A 12,500-nucleotide genomic window follows, 5' to 3' on the forward strand; every position below is an offset into this window, starting at 1 on the left:
CAATTAGTGCTTCAGCGCTAGAACGACTAGACACTTAAATAAAGTTCCTTTCCTTTCCTTTATTGAAGCATACAAATTTACATATCATCGAACTAGCAATACGATTATAATATTTTAATATGAAAATATCCGTCCATGAAGCAGCCACAAAATGATTTTCCAAACGACATTATTCATCGTTTTTTTTTTTAAACAAACTCGGCAGTGGGCCAAAAAGTAAACAAAAAAAGAGGAAAATTATGGAATGGTGTAAAATTAATCAAATGCAGTTATTGGCACAAATAGAAGAAACTTTCAATCTTACAAGCGAACATTCAACTTTAAACCCCCCAAAATAACGTTGGCAATCCAAATTGCTTGAAATTCTTTCCCAAATAAGTGCTTATATCGGACATAAACAATAATAATAGGCAACTTCGACACAACACCATTATTCAAAATGAAGGCGCCCGGAAAATTTGAAAACAAAAACAAGCGGTTCTGACATTCATTCATTCCGGATACAGACGATTTCTTTGAAAAAATTAAAAATAGATTGTACAAGTTATTTTATGTGGTTTAAAGTTATTGTTTGGTGATAGTGCAGGTTCGCTTATACACAAAAGAAAACAAATCTTTTTATCTTAAACATGAGAGATTTTTAATAGCTAAAATGGTTTTCCTGTATTAACGATGGCACGCAGAAAAATATTTCGACATTAAATATCTGACCCAAAGAGAAACGAGACATCACAAGTTGTAGGGATATCACCCCGCAGGTTCGACGCAGGTTCTTGGATTGTGGAGTTCTTCATCACGGTCCTGTATTTAATTTCGGGAGCTAAGTCGACGTAAGGAAGTAGAAGGCGCGCAAAATGTTTTATAGCCAGAACAAGCTCTGCTCATGTGCTGCCGAGTTCCATTGACAAAGTAAAATTTCCTGTGACTTGAAGCAAGTCCAAGTATGAACACAGAACAATTAACATTTCACCACTAACTGAAAAGTCATTAAGAAAACCGTAACTACCTAGCTAGAAAATAGCAAGTTATCAATCATTTATACTTTTCTTCATGGGAGCCGCTCAACTTCGCTAGCTAGCTTTCCACTAAGGATATTTCGGTTATCTCCGAATTTCGTCTGAGACCTTCGTTCACCCAATTCTTCAATGGTTTAAATTAAGCTCAATTTATACTGAATTCTCCTCACAACCGGATGGCGGGTATACAACGAAAACATGTATACAATTTCTTTACTAAAGCTTTTCAGTTACAAAATTATTTTAATTGTTCGTCTTGAATAAACTATATCGATTTGATAAGCGCCTTAATTAACGGATATTGATATTAATCTCCCTCATCGTCTGACGTCATTACTTGAACTAACGATTCCACGGCCTTATTGACATCTTTAGCGGTGGCAAATAAATGGCCCACTGGATCAGTGCCTGAAAAAAAGAGAGATTTGTCATAGATTGATTGCTATGGTAGAGTGGTTTTCAATTGAGTGTCGAAAGTAATTAGCAAATTGCTTTGGTTTATGATAAGTTCACTCAGTGATTGGTTCAAAGTTCTCGCGCCACTTTTTCAACCAATCAGAAGTGAAACCTAAACCAATCGTGACTCGCGCGTGCTCATTTTCCCGCGCATTGTGTCGGCTACGTGTAATTACTTCGAGTTTTGATTGGTTTACTGGATTGTCTCCGTCCTTTTTGATTGGCCAAAGTTATTACTTTGGTTTTGGTTTTACGATACTCATTTGAAACTCGCTCTAAAGCCACAAATGATAGAAGTTGTTAGTAGCAATTAACTCGTTTTTCCTCAAAGCAAAGACGGACGGAAATTCTGAAAATGGTCGGTGCTACCTGATTAATTTCGGCAGCGGACAGAATTTTCATATCTTGCCCACGAATCCGGAAAGAATCGATACGTAATGGCTTACCGCGTGCCTGTAGATCACTTCTCTGCCCTTGTTATGCAGACTTTTTTGAAAACTTTTTTCATTAAAGTATTCCTTCTTTACTCTATAAGTAGCCACACTCAAAACGACTCCATTTCGATATTTTCTTTAAAGTGAGATCGAAAGACAGAATTAAACGGGTAATTTCAACATATGTGCCTCAGTCAAGAAGCGAAGCGAAGTCGGCATGAAAGGATAACGAAACACAACATGAAACAAAAGAAGACGGAAAACACCGGCTACTTCTCTTCAGCCACAGCTGCTTTTAAAGCGAGGTGAATAATAGCTGAGTCTCGTGGGGAATACATTGCATTTGGACTCGTTAGATGGCAATAAAATCACTTAATTACTAACGGAAACATCTACATACAAGCTTTAAGAAAAGAAATAATTACACAAGTGAAAGTGAGTAACGAAGCCCGGTGGTGTTGACGCGCAAAGCGGAGTGGTGCAGGTGAACACAAACAAGAAAAAGGCGTTACAACCGTGACATACTTGAATGGTCAAAAAAGCGAATTCCGTGTACTTGTACCAAAACCCTGTATTCTTCTTCATTGCGCATGTTGGATATAGGATTGGTCAGCTACGGCCAACTCGGCGCTATGAACCTCGATGTCCACCGATTATCTCATATGCAACGCACACTCACACAATAACTGTTAACCATCATTCACTTTGGACATTTTCCACAACACTCGATGCCAGTTTCCTCCGTTTGATCCCCCGCCGGTAGTCGATGACAGTTGATAACTGTTTGTTTTTGACGTTTTCATGTCGGAAGGGCCTGGCACTAGAAGCTCACGCCAACACGCTTGTGTGACACAATCACACCATCGTCGACGACCGTGAGAGTGCCTTGAAGTGAATGACAGATGATGATAGCTGATGGAGTATAATCGGGGTCAAGAAAAGCTTTCAAACGATCATCGACTATCGTGTATATTTTGTCCACACGCTAACTGTTTCACCGCGATATGGTTCTTACGGCGGAAGAGAAACGCCTGATCAAAGCGCTGGGACCATGAGAGAGGCGAAATGAGTGATGCAATGCGATAAGGTACAACCTCGTGTCGCTTACCATATAAAAGTGAACATCTATGCAGTGTTAGAGGTTCCACTGGTTAGGCCTCAGCGGGCACTACACAAGAGTTAAAAGCATTAGTCAGCTGACATCACACAACAAACAACACAAAATAGGCACACAAGACTCTGTTTGAGAGGGTGGCGACAGATGACGGGTTTACCAACATTAGGACAGCCGGTAAAAGTCCACCAACCAAACAGAGGATGGCAAGGTAGAGGAAAAAACAGTAAAACAAAACCCAGAGTCTCAAACTTACTTTTCTGATCGGCCGGAAAAGACGAGTTTATTTGGTTCATAACCTCCTTCAATGCCGGGTCTTCGCTTCCTTTGGCAGAAAACCCATTTGTGGCGGGACCCGGGGCAACCGCGGGTGTTCCGCCGGGTTCCGACTCTGAATCGCTGTCATTGCTTCGTGTTTTTCCAGACCGGGAGGACTTCCCAGGGGGGTAGGGCGTGTCAGCACCAAGCGAGCTTATGGAAGAGGACGGAGTTGTACGTTCGGACGACTGGGCTACACTTTTGTCTTGGCCAGGCTAAAAAAAAAAAAAGAAGGCTCACAATGACCAACAAGTGGCGAGGTTAAGGATGAGACTGACAATTACAACCTTTGGCTCACATGCTCCTAAAATTCGGATTCGGTATTCTAGTGCCTTGTTTAGCACGATATCCAGGGCACATCGAATTAAATTACTGTTTTGCACAGTAGACCGATTGTCCAGTGACGTTCTAGGTCTCAGTGTCATTGAATCCACCACTTAAATGTCATCTCACGCTCGCGCGTGAGAAAAAAAAAAAAACAGAAAGAATACAGCAAAGCCAAAGAGAGGATAGGCAACGTTTACGATAGCTTCATTTGACTACAACTATCATCACCAAGTTGAACTGTGATGACCTTTCCTGATCCCTAAATTTAAGTTGCTAATGCCCATAAACTGTACCTGATCAAGCAGTTGCCTAAGGCGTTGTAATTGAGCTTCTAGCTGTCTGTTATGATCTTCCAACACTTGCATTCGAGCTTCCAAGCGACCTTTGTGTTGACGCAGAAGCTTGGCCTCCGCTAGCAACTCAGAATCACGATTTTGAGGTCCGCTCGGAGAGGACTCGCTGTCGGAGGGAAGCCCAGTTTGGTCTCGGATGGACTTGAGTCGTTCATATTCCTCTTGGAGGTCCCTGAAAAGGGAAACATAAGAGAATAATTGCATGATGTTGATTGTGTAACGAACTTAAAAACGCAGCCTTACAAAGAGACCGGTAAGATGTCGCTGTTCATCAAGGACACCTTGGTCAAGAGGAAGATTTCTGGAGTAGCCATTATAGATGGTTTGCAACCAATCTCTAGAGACACAGATAACAATACTATGATGTACAACTGCTGGTGGACAAACAAAAGGAGCTAATGAGAGATCTTTTGTTTTTTTGTCCAACAACATGGCCGCGATGACGTCACGTGAATACCACCTATGGGAAGTAGCTAAAAAAGATGGTCTGAAAATCAGCTGTCTGAGTAAGACAAAGCAGGTCCTGACTTGGTCGTCGTTTTTTAAACCAAAGCTCAAAGTTGTATGTTAAACACTCGGGCCGACCAAAACGATAACAACATAGTTCTTTCAATTTCGCACTATCAACGGCTGTAGAGAAAACCACTGGACGAGTGATCAGAGAAGAGAAAAATAAAACAGAAGACAATAACATTAAATTATATTTAAACGTCAACCGATTTTTGGCCTAGGGACGCTACAGCAGTCAATTTAAATGAAATCAAAGGTTGGTGGAGAAAAAGGTGGATGTGTCGGAGAATTATCTCTCGGAGCAGAATAAAAAAGCCGCAAAACTCAACCACTTATGACGTCATGTGGACACCAAAAAATTCTGTAGGAAAGCGACAGCTCTCATGTACATCACACCGCCAACGGACCAAACTCGTTTCAGTTGCATACGGTCATCTTTAAAAACGCGGAGATGAAACTTAGCCAAGTGTCATCAATAAAAGGAAAACTAATCGGATATTTCTTTTAAAGAAAAGTATTGCCCCGGATAAACGAGAACAACGAAATTGCATAACTATCTGAAAGCCAAAAAAAATCATACATTGCTCTCACCTGTTTTCTTCCTCCAGTTTCAGAAGTTCGGCCTCCAAATCTTCTTTTTCCACTGCATCCAATGCCATAACAATCTGTGTTGGGCTTTTTGGCTAAAACACGACGAGAGAGATGTAATTCAGCTACACGAATGCCATGTTAATTCCACGTTGTCAGAATCCACCATAAATAAGGGTGTGTTAACAAGCACCGATTTCGATAAGCGTCCTAAAGTGTCCCTTAACATTTCTCTCCTAGTTCAACATACTTGCGTCCCCAAATAAAAGAAGTCATGTTAAAAAGCTTGGTATCGTCTCGAAGTGATTACAATAATGGGAATTTATGTTTCGATATGACGTTCTCGTTGCCGTTCCCGACGTCGTTGCTAAAACTCCCTATTAACGAGCGAGCGAAGACGCGCGGAGAATAAGGAAGGGTTCCTCTCCCCATTCTCCGCGCAAACAATACCGCCAGCTACGCAAGCTCTGACGTAGCCGGTGACAACGTTCGTTGCTATGCTACGAGGCACCTTAGGAATGATTGGCCGCGTTAGCTTTGAAGGACACTTGGGTGCTGCATCGGTAAGGACAGAAATTACACGAAAAATCTGCTTTTCTCAACCGAGTTCGGAAGGAAAATTAACCAAAGTAAAAAAGATTCGTGACCTGACGTTTCGAGTAGGTTACAATACTTGGCGGGAAAGCTGCTCTAGATATAGATGCATCAATGGACTTCTTTAGCTTGTACTTTTATTTCCCCCATTTCAGACCACGTGATGTTCCCAGGGGAATTTTCCTTTTGTTTTTTGATACGTTATGCATACATATGCACGTGCGACATTTGACGACATTTGAAAGAAACTGCTCCCCACAGTTACATCACGTGGTCTGAAATGGGAAAACAAATCGTACAAGCTTAAGAGGTCCATCATGACAGACACAGAAACGCAACAACCAAACGGAACCAAAAAACGGAACCAAAAAACTCCTAGTCCGAGATGGGATTTGAAACAACGACCTCCAAGATTTAGCTTCACGCGCCAACCACTGAGCTACTGGAGCGGAGGGGGGTCTATAGGCTTTTTATGAGAACCACATCACGCATTCACGTAGTAACGGCGTGACGTGCACTCGGAGCTTTTTTGAGTTCCATTTGGTTGTCATATATTCTCCATGTCTTTTAGAGTGGGATTTCGATCGTGGAAATGAAAGTGTTAAAATGCATCAAGTAACGACTGATGTCGACAACTTACAGCATCAGTGGTATCACTTTTAAGGCTGGAAAAGAAAAAGAGAAAGGCAAAATCACGGGATTATCACTTCGCAAAAGCCTGAAAGACTGCAAACTCTTTCGCAGGGTCTATATTAGAGAAGAAGAACACCGTGGGAACGACAATGGAAAGCCTGCGTTTTATTTTTCTTTCCTTTTTTGACTAATTTCCAAGGACTTGAGAACGGCGAGCTTTTCGAAACCAGTCGTATTTTATCGTTGCCTTGAGATGCTTTCTTTGTAGCTAACTCGAATTTGATTGAAATGGGTATCATTTGGGAAACCCGTTTTTTAGTATCAATGATCAGAAAAGCGGGAGCGGAGCGTGAGTCATGGTCACGTAGGGTAATCAACTGGGCTTCCCCCCCCCCCCCCCCTCCCACGACTTGGTTTCGCATATTTATAAATCAGCCTTAAAAAAAGCATTTACCGCATTTATCAGTTTATTCATTATTCAAGTCGTTATGAGCAAATTTGCTGCCCACATATCAAAGAACACTGTCTGTAATTTAAGGTTGCCCATTAGTTAAGAGAGATTGTCGTAAGTGGACTGGGTGTCAGCCCACTGACCTTACTGGCCATGAAGATTTTTCTGTAAGTAATTGTTTCGCTCGTCAATCTCGATTCCAGCTAATTTTAACTGGCTGTGGTGCTGTGCTCCGAGGTAAGAAAGAGAATCGCGAGGCTACGCTCCGCGCCAACGGCAAACGTCGGTAAGGAATGTGTTATTTCCCCAAACTCAGTAAAAGTGTTTCAATCTAAATAACTGCTTGATTTATTGATCGCCGCAGGTTTCGAGCAAATCATAAAAAGAGAGAAATAAGCTCAAAGAAGATTTTAATGCTTCTTCGACAAGCAGCAGTCTCGGTCGTTTTGTCGCGTTGATGGCAAACGCGACGCTTAATCAATTGATGTAACTCTCAACTAAAGTAGAAGTGATCTGTACCTTTGGCAATATTGTGCTATAAGTTGGTGCTCTTCATCTCTGAAATAATCGACAACGACATTGAAAAATGAGTTAAGCTGGAAAGCATTGCAATTTATGTCCAATAATTTAAACTCAAGGAGAGCTTCAAGTTGGAAAATGAAAATGAATTTTAAAAAAAAGAGAAACGATTAAAAAGCAAAGTGGAAGTGACTCACAAGTAGTGTGGATCGTATTTGCTACCTCCCTCTGATTCTGCTTCAGCCAACCTTGAGAAGAAAGAGGATAAAAATCAACACTTCCCCCTGGTTTATTCATACGCAATCACATGAAACAGGCTCGCGACGCATCGCACAAAAACTGCGATTCCCAGACTCGGCGTCATATGTGGGTTGAGTTTGTTGGTACTCTACTCTGCACCGAGAGGTTTTCTCCGGGTACTCCGGTTTCCCCTTTCCTCAAAAAACCAACATTTGAATTGATTTGTGTTAATTGTTAATTTCAGTTTACAGTGTCCCCAATTAGTGCTCCAGCGCTAGAACGACTAGACACTTAAATAAAGTTCCTTTCCTTTCCTTTCACGATTGCCGCATGAGCCGTGTAATGGAGAAATCAACCAAATAATCACCTGTGAGCAAACATTCCCAATCTGTTATGGACTTCGTTATTCACGTTTTGATGTGGAGAAGGCATGGATGGTCTGCAACAAGTGAAAGAGTCCAAGCGCGCAATTAAAACGAAACAAAACAAACATCAAAGTTGAAAGGAACGAAATGCGTGTCGCGGGTCGCTCAAAGATTATTTAGCGCTAACCAGAGTCAAACACCATGACAACCTAGAGATTTTGCCTCGGCGTAACCAATAATTAGGGCTTCCCATGCTTCGAGCAACTCCGATCGGCACTAATCTTTACCCAGCGTATGGTACTTTTCGTCTTGGAACGTCTTTGCAATTTGTTGGGCGCGCGGAATGCGTTTCGATGTGTATCTCTAGGTTAGTGTCAGGATAGGTTCGGTTTTTTTTCCTTCGCAAGTATTCAAGGTTTCATGTAACCGTTTTCAGACGGTCTCGTTTCGCCTCTGGAGCAGTTCCCCACTACAGAGGACTGTCAGATATTCACAGCACTTAGAAAAGCCTTACCAAGCTTCAAACAAATGTAAGAGTCCTTTCCATCGAGTTTCCTTTTTAAAGTTTGTTCACTTTGCAACCATTTGTGTTTGTTTGTATTCTAGGTTTCACCGCTCGCACTTCTTCGCGTCGACTTCAAGGTCATTACCATTTCAAAGAAAAGCGCATTTAAGAATGAAAAACATCCTGGAGTTTTCGAACACGCAGTCGAAATTAACCACTAAGGGAGACAGCAAAATTTCCATTTCCCCCTGACCTCATACGGAGCGAGGTAGCGATGGTGTTATGGTGTAACTGTTATTCATTGGTCAAAACATCTGCCGACTCCTCAACCTAGCCACAAAAAGACACAATGGTCCTTTTCATCCCCTGAGATCGGTTTGGGTGAAAAGGAGGCCGAAATTTCTGCGTATTTTTAAGGTTTTTTTTAAGAAAAAACCATACTACATTTGGCTTTGTAAAGGTACGAATGTTGCCGAGAACCCGTAAGCAACAGAATGTCGCAAGAACACTTCTTTGGCAAATCCCTGTCCTTGAAAAAGATTTTTGTTCCTAAAAGTGGGAACGCACAAGTAGCACATACTTACGTTTCAAGATTTCCTCCTTCCATCACAGTCTGTATTGGCAGGTACCCGAGTTTTTTGGGCGGTTTATTCTTATATCTCCTTTTCTTAAATTTGTTTCTAACCATTGCGAAGAAATCAAGCACATCCTCGCCAGACGTTGTCTTCCAAAAAGATAAAAAAAAAAAAGATTGAGTTTCGTCGTCTTCTTCATACGCTCACCACCAAAGTATGCAAATTGTGAAAAAGAAACAGGCAAATTTAGTCTTCTTCAAACATTTCCATTCATTAAATCTTTGAAGTTTAACTGGTGGTCAAGGGCGGATAAACCTGCCACACGTCAGTTTTATCGCAATATTTTCAGCTGAAAATTGCGGTGGAAAACACCTAGAATCAGCGAAAAGCAGAACTGAATGAGATGCTTGAATTCAAAGGGTTCAAGAAAAATACTATTATATTGTGGGATAAAAGACACTGGCAACACTAAGTACTGTTCAATAAACAAACAGGAGTGTTCTATAAGGTTTAAAGCGAGTTTATTGAACGGCTTCAAAGACACTTTTCAAAAAGCGTATCCCTATGAGATATTAGCACAGAAGGAAAACAAGCCGGGCCTTATTACAAGTTTTTATATAGAGAATTCAAACGAGGAGTGTTTTATCGGGTTCAAAGCTTATGCGCGTGACGTTTTTATCGGTGTTTTGATAGGCTGTGAGGCTCATAAATTATTAATAAGTTTTTTAAAAACTTTCTACTGCTGATTGGTTGCAATTAAAACTTCATGGGTGCTTATAGGATGGAACGCTCACCGATAAACAATATTGATGCATTGGATGAGTCAGTCGATGCTCATGGGAGACTCGGCCGGACCAGAAGCAGCTCTAAGAAGAGAACCGTACAAAAATAAACTTTAGAAACAAGAAACTTCATCCTTAACCGTAAAAATAATGGAGAAAAAATTCAAGAAACGACACGGAGGAAGCAGAGAAAATGCGCATTGGTAAGGGCCTTACTCCTTAACACGGATAACTTTAAATCGCACTTTTGAATTTCCCGAGTGCCACCATTTTGTATAATTGCGAGGTATAGCCCACTTTCATACATGGCGACCATCTTCAAGTTCTTTTGGATTCACGTGACGTCACTCGCGGCCATGTTGGTGTTTCAAACAAAGAAGTGGTGGCCATGATGGTGGACCAGACTAATCCTCCGGGAATTGAAATCTATTTTAAGCAAATACTTTGTTTTGGTTCAGTAATCTAATATGGCTGCTGGTCACGTGATTAAAACGCTCTACAGTACTCTCTGTTTGGCCTCCAAAATTTTGCATAAGCATTGATAGCAGAGATAGCGAGCGAACAAATAACAAATGTAGCTAGCCTACCTGGCAAAGGTCGTAGTTGAAGCACTTAAGACATCGGAATCTGAACAAAAGCGTCAATCAAATTAATCAAATTAGTGTGCATCGTGGATGAGCGTTACAGAAACAAAGCGAAACAAGGAATACAAACCTAAATCCAACAATGGGGTACTCTTTGCAAATGCTGCATTTGGCTTTGTGCTTGACTGCAAGAGTGAATTTGCGAAACGTTTGTCAACAATCACGCAACTACTCGACGCAGAATCTCCCAAACAAGCACACAATAGGCCTTTTGCAACAAACGATCACATGGTACAAAATCCGCCATGCTGGAGGGCAAGCTCATTATTATTCCCCCACTGGGACATTAAAACAAAGGCAAGTCAAGCTTGACTGGTTCAGGTCTCTTTGTTTTAATGTCCCAGAGGGGGAATAATAATGAGCTTGCCCTCCAGCACGGCGGATTTTGTACCATGCGATCGTTGTTGCAAAAGGCCTATTAATGTTACACTGAATGATTACAGCTAACTGAGCTACTGAAGCAGCAGCAAAGGAAGCGGAAATAAACTAGGCTTGTTCGAGACTCAACTCCGTGAGGTGTGATTGTCCTACACGGTGCTTCATCTACGGCGACGCAAATTTCCGTTTCGTCAATGGTCGTTGCCATTTGGACGACAGTTAGAACAAATTTCACTGTTAAGTTTGCCGTTTGCAACTGAGCAAAAAAAAAACGTAATGTAGGATTAGATCAGTAGCGTATATCACTTTGAATGTTGAAAAAAACTTACAAAAAAACTAAGAAAAAGTTAAGTGAATGATATCGAATTCGGTTCAATGGCTAAGAGCACACGCACTTGACCACGACACTAACGAGACAACCAAGGCTTGGTTACTAAGAATGGCGTCGACCGTGGCAACGACCGTTTACGAAACGGAAATTAGTTACGGCGACATCAAGTAAGTCACTTAAGCAAGTCACTTCCGAGTACGTATCATATTCCACAATTACGAAATTTTCAGTTTGCTGACCCTATTGTTGACACTTTGTCAAACTGTTTCTGGAAAGCGCCTTGCCAAACAAAAATTACCTCCAAAAGTTCAAAGAACATGCTAAACTAAGAAAATCCCCACTCTATTTAACGGGGAAAATCGGGGACACCAACCTGGCCATGCATACGCCCTAAATAAGCAATTCATATGACAAATTAAGACAACAAGGTCCGCGGATATGAAGCTAGCTACAATGTTCAACTTACCAGCTTCTGAAGCTGCAAGTCTGTGAAGAGTTGGAAGCCAAACAATGGACTGAGGTTCAGCGGAGAGCCACACTAAGAATTGTGCGCAGTCGATTGTCTCTTTTGCACTGGTCTGGGGAGGGAATAAGCGGCGAGAAGAGGTCAGTGTTGAGTTTGCCCTCGCTTATCTTCTTTCCATGGGTTTGAGGACACTTAGAGCATCAAAGTGCGCCCCTTAACGTTTCAGGTCAGTTTTCATTGAGAAAACGAAATTGGTACCTAAGGAACCACAACACTGTCGACTTAACCAGTTTTTAGATGCACTAAAGGTGTAGAGGGAAGATGTTCCGTGATACGCCTTTTTTAAGAAAGAAGCTATAGTGAAAAAAAGACAAAAGCAACCGGCTACTACAGACTGACGTTTCGACTTTCACGAATTCAATGGCACAAATTAATCTGTTCTGGTTTGCGTCTTACCTTAGAGAAACAACTCCTTACGCTCGGCTCTATATTGCTGCCACCAAAAGCTGCTATTTCCCCGAGCTGACGCGGAATCTACAAGTGACACACAAAGTTAGGAACAAGAACAACAGATCGGACAGAGAAACCCCTGAATGTGAACCAGCTAATGTGAAATAAAAGGGAATTGTAATATAGCTGAAATTTTCCCCCAACAGCGCGCGCTCTCATTGGTTACCTCGAGGTCATATGACATCTAACAGTAAAACTTTTCCCGCCAAAAGTCTCTGAGCAGGCAAAAGTGCAAAATCTATGACGTCACAGGGTAACAGTGCACTGTTACCCGCGAATGTTGATCGACGACCGCCGTCGCTGTTGCCGTTGCACGTATTTCTTTTTGTGCTACATAAGAAATCACTTAATGACTGGTCCCTCGGGAAACAGCTAACGACGCTAAACGAGG

The 12,500-nt window shown here is 41.6% G+C and overlaps 1 protein-coding gene across 6 annotated transcripts in view; it reads right to left on the reverse strand.

Annotated features, from left to right (window-relative positions):
- Positions 1 to 39: 39 nt before the first annotated feature.
- Positions 40 to 12,500, reverse strand: part of LOC137996836 (dystrophin-like) — a 97,624-nt gene continuing 85,163 nt past the window's right edge. For 5 of the 6 annotated variants that reach the window (XM_068842434.1, XM_068842438.1, XM_068842437.1 and 2 more), the window contains exons 57-70: positions 12,056 to 12,133; positions 11,600 to 11,711; positions 10,495 to 10,549; positions 10,368 to 10,407; positions 9,793 to 9,864; positions 9,008 to 9,147; positions 7,921 to 7,992; positions 7,511 to 7,561; positions 7,314 to 7,352; positions 6,351 to 6,375; positions 5,120 to 5,211; positions 3,959 to 4,190; positions 3,277 to 3,553; positions 40 to 1,424 (exon numbers count right to left, since the gene is read on the reverse strand). In XM_068842434.1, coding sequence (XP_068698535.1) covers positions 1,324 to 1,424; positions 3,277 to 3,553; positions 3,959 to 4,190; positions 5,120 to 5,211; positions 6,351 to 6,375; positions 7,314 to 7,352; positions 7,511 to 7,561; positions 7,921 to 7,992; positions 9,008 to 9,147; positions 9,793 to 9,864; positions 10,368 to 10,407; positions 10,495 to 10,549; positions 11,600 to 11,711; positions 12,056 to 12,133 — 1,386 coding nt within the window. In that variant the 3' untranslated portion in view covers positions 40 to 1,323. Of the gene's footprint in view, positions 1,425 to 3,014; positions 3,075 to 3,276; positions 3,554 to 3,958; positions 4,191 to 5,119; positions 5,212 to 6,350; positions 6,376 to 7,313; positions 7,353 to 7,510; positions 7,562 to 7,920; positions 7,993 to 9,007; positions 9,148 to 9,792; positions 9,865 to 10,367; positions 10,408 to 10,494; positions 10,550 to 11,599; positions 11,712 to 12,055; positions 12,134 to 12,500 lie in introns of all 6 variants that reach the window. The other variant, XM_068842436.1, reaches the window with a different exon arrangement.

Source organism: Montipora foliosa, chromosome 3, assembly GCF_036669935.1.
Source record: "Montipora foliosa isolate CH-2021 chromosome 3, ASM3666993v2, whole genome shotgun sequence".
Lineage (NCBI taxonomy): Eukaryota > Metazoa > Cnidaria > Anthozoa > Scleractinia > Acroporidae > Montipora > Montipora foliosa.